The sequence below is a fragment of the Egretta garzetta genome, unplaced genomic scaffold (assembly GCF_000687185.1).
Source record: "Egretta garzetta isolate BGI_Z169 unplaced genomic scaffold, ASM68718v1 scaffold229, whole genome shotgun sequence".
In the NCBI taxonomy this organism is placed as follows: domain Eukaryota; kingdom Metazoa; phylum Chordata; class Aves; order Pelecaniformes; family Ardeidae; genus Egretta; species Egretta garzetta.
Genome location: NW_009270000.1, coordinates 709,639 through 709,976, shown reverse-complemented (window position 1 = coordinate 709,976; position 338 = coordinate 709,639). Strand labels below are relative to the sequence as shown.

Sequence of the window (338 nt, the reverse complement as noted above, 5' to 3'; positions counted from 1 at the left end):
CGGCTGAGTCCTTCCCCTCGCTGCTCTCGTTGCCAGGCTGGAGGATGAAGTCTACGACGAGGACGGGAACACCCTGCAGGACTTCGCCTATGACCACGAGCCCCTCGGTATAGCGAATCCGTCCTCCGTCCTAAGCGAGATGTACACCTTGTATTACCCACCGGAAAAGAGGTGACTGCAACTCGCGGGGTCTCGGGCGTGAATTTTTGAGCCGGGAGCAAGACGGGTCTGCCCGAGCCGATTGGGGGAAAAAAAAAAAAATAATAACCCCCAACAAGCCAACGGCAACCCCCCCAGAAACACATAGAAATGCCGACCGGACGCAACTGACCGGCCTC

The 338-nt window shown here is 57.4% G+C and overlaps 1 protein-coding gene across 1 annotated transcript in view; it reads left to right on the top strand.

The window, feature by feature from the left end:
• The window catches only part of ADCYAP1 (adenylate cyclase activating polypeptide 1), a 7,801-nt gene that overhangs the window by 5,318 nt on the left and 2,145 nt on the right, over positions 1-338 (top strand). Inside the window, exon 2 of the mRNA XM_009647657.2 lies at positions 37-171. Within this exon, the coding sequence (XP_009645952.1) occupies positions 37-171 (135 nt within the window). The remainder of the gene's footprint in view (positions 1-36; positions 172-338) is intronic.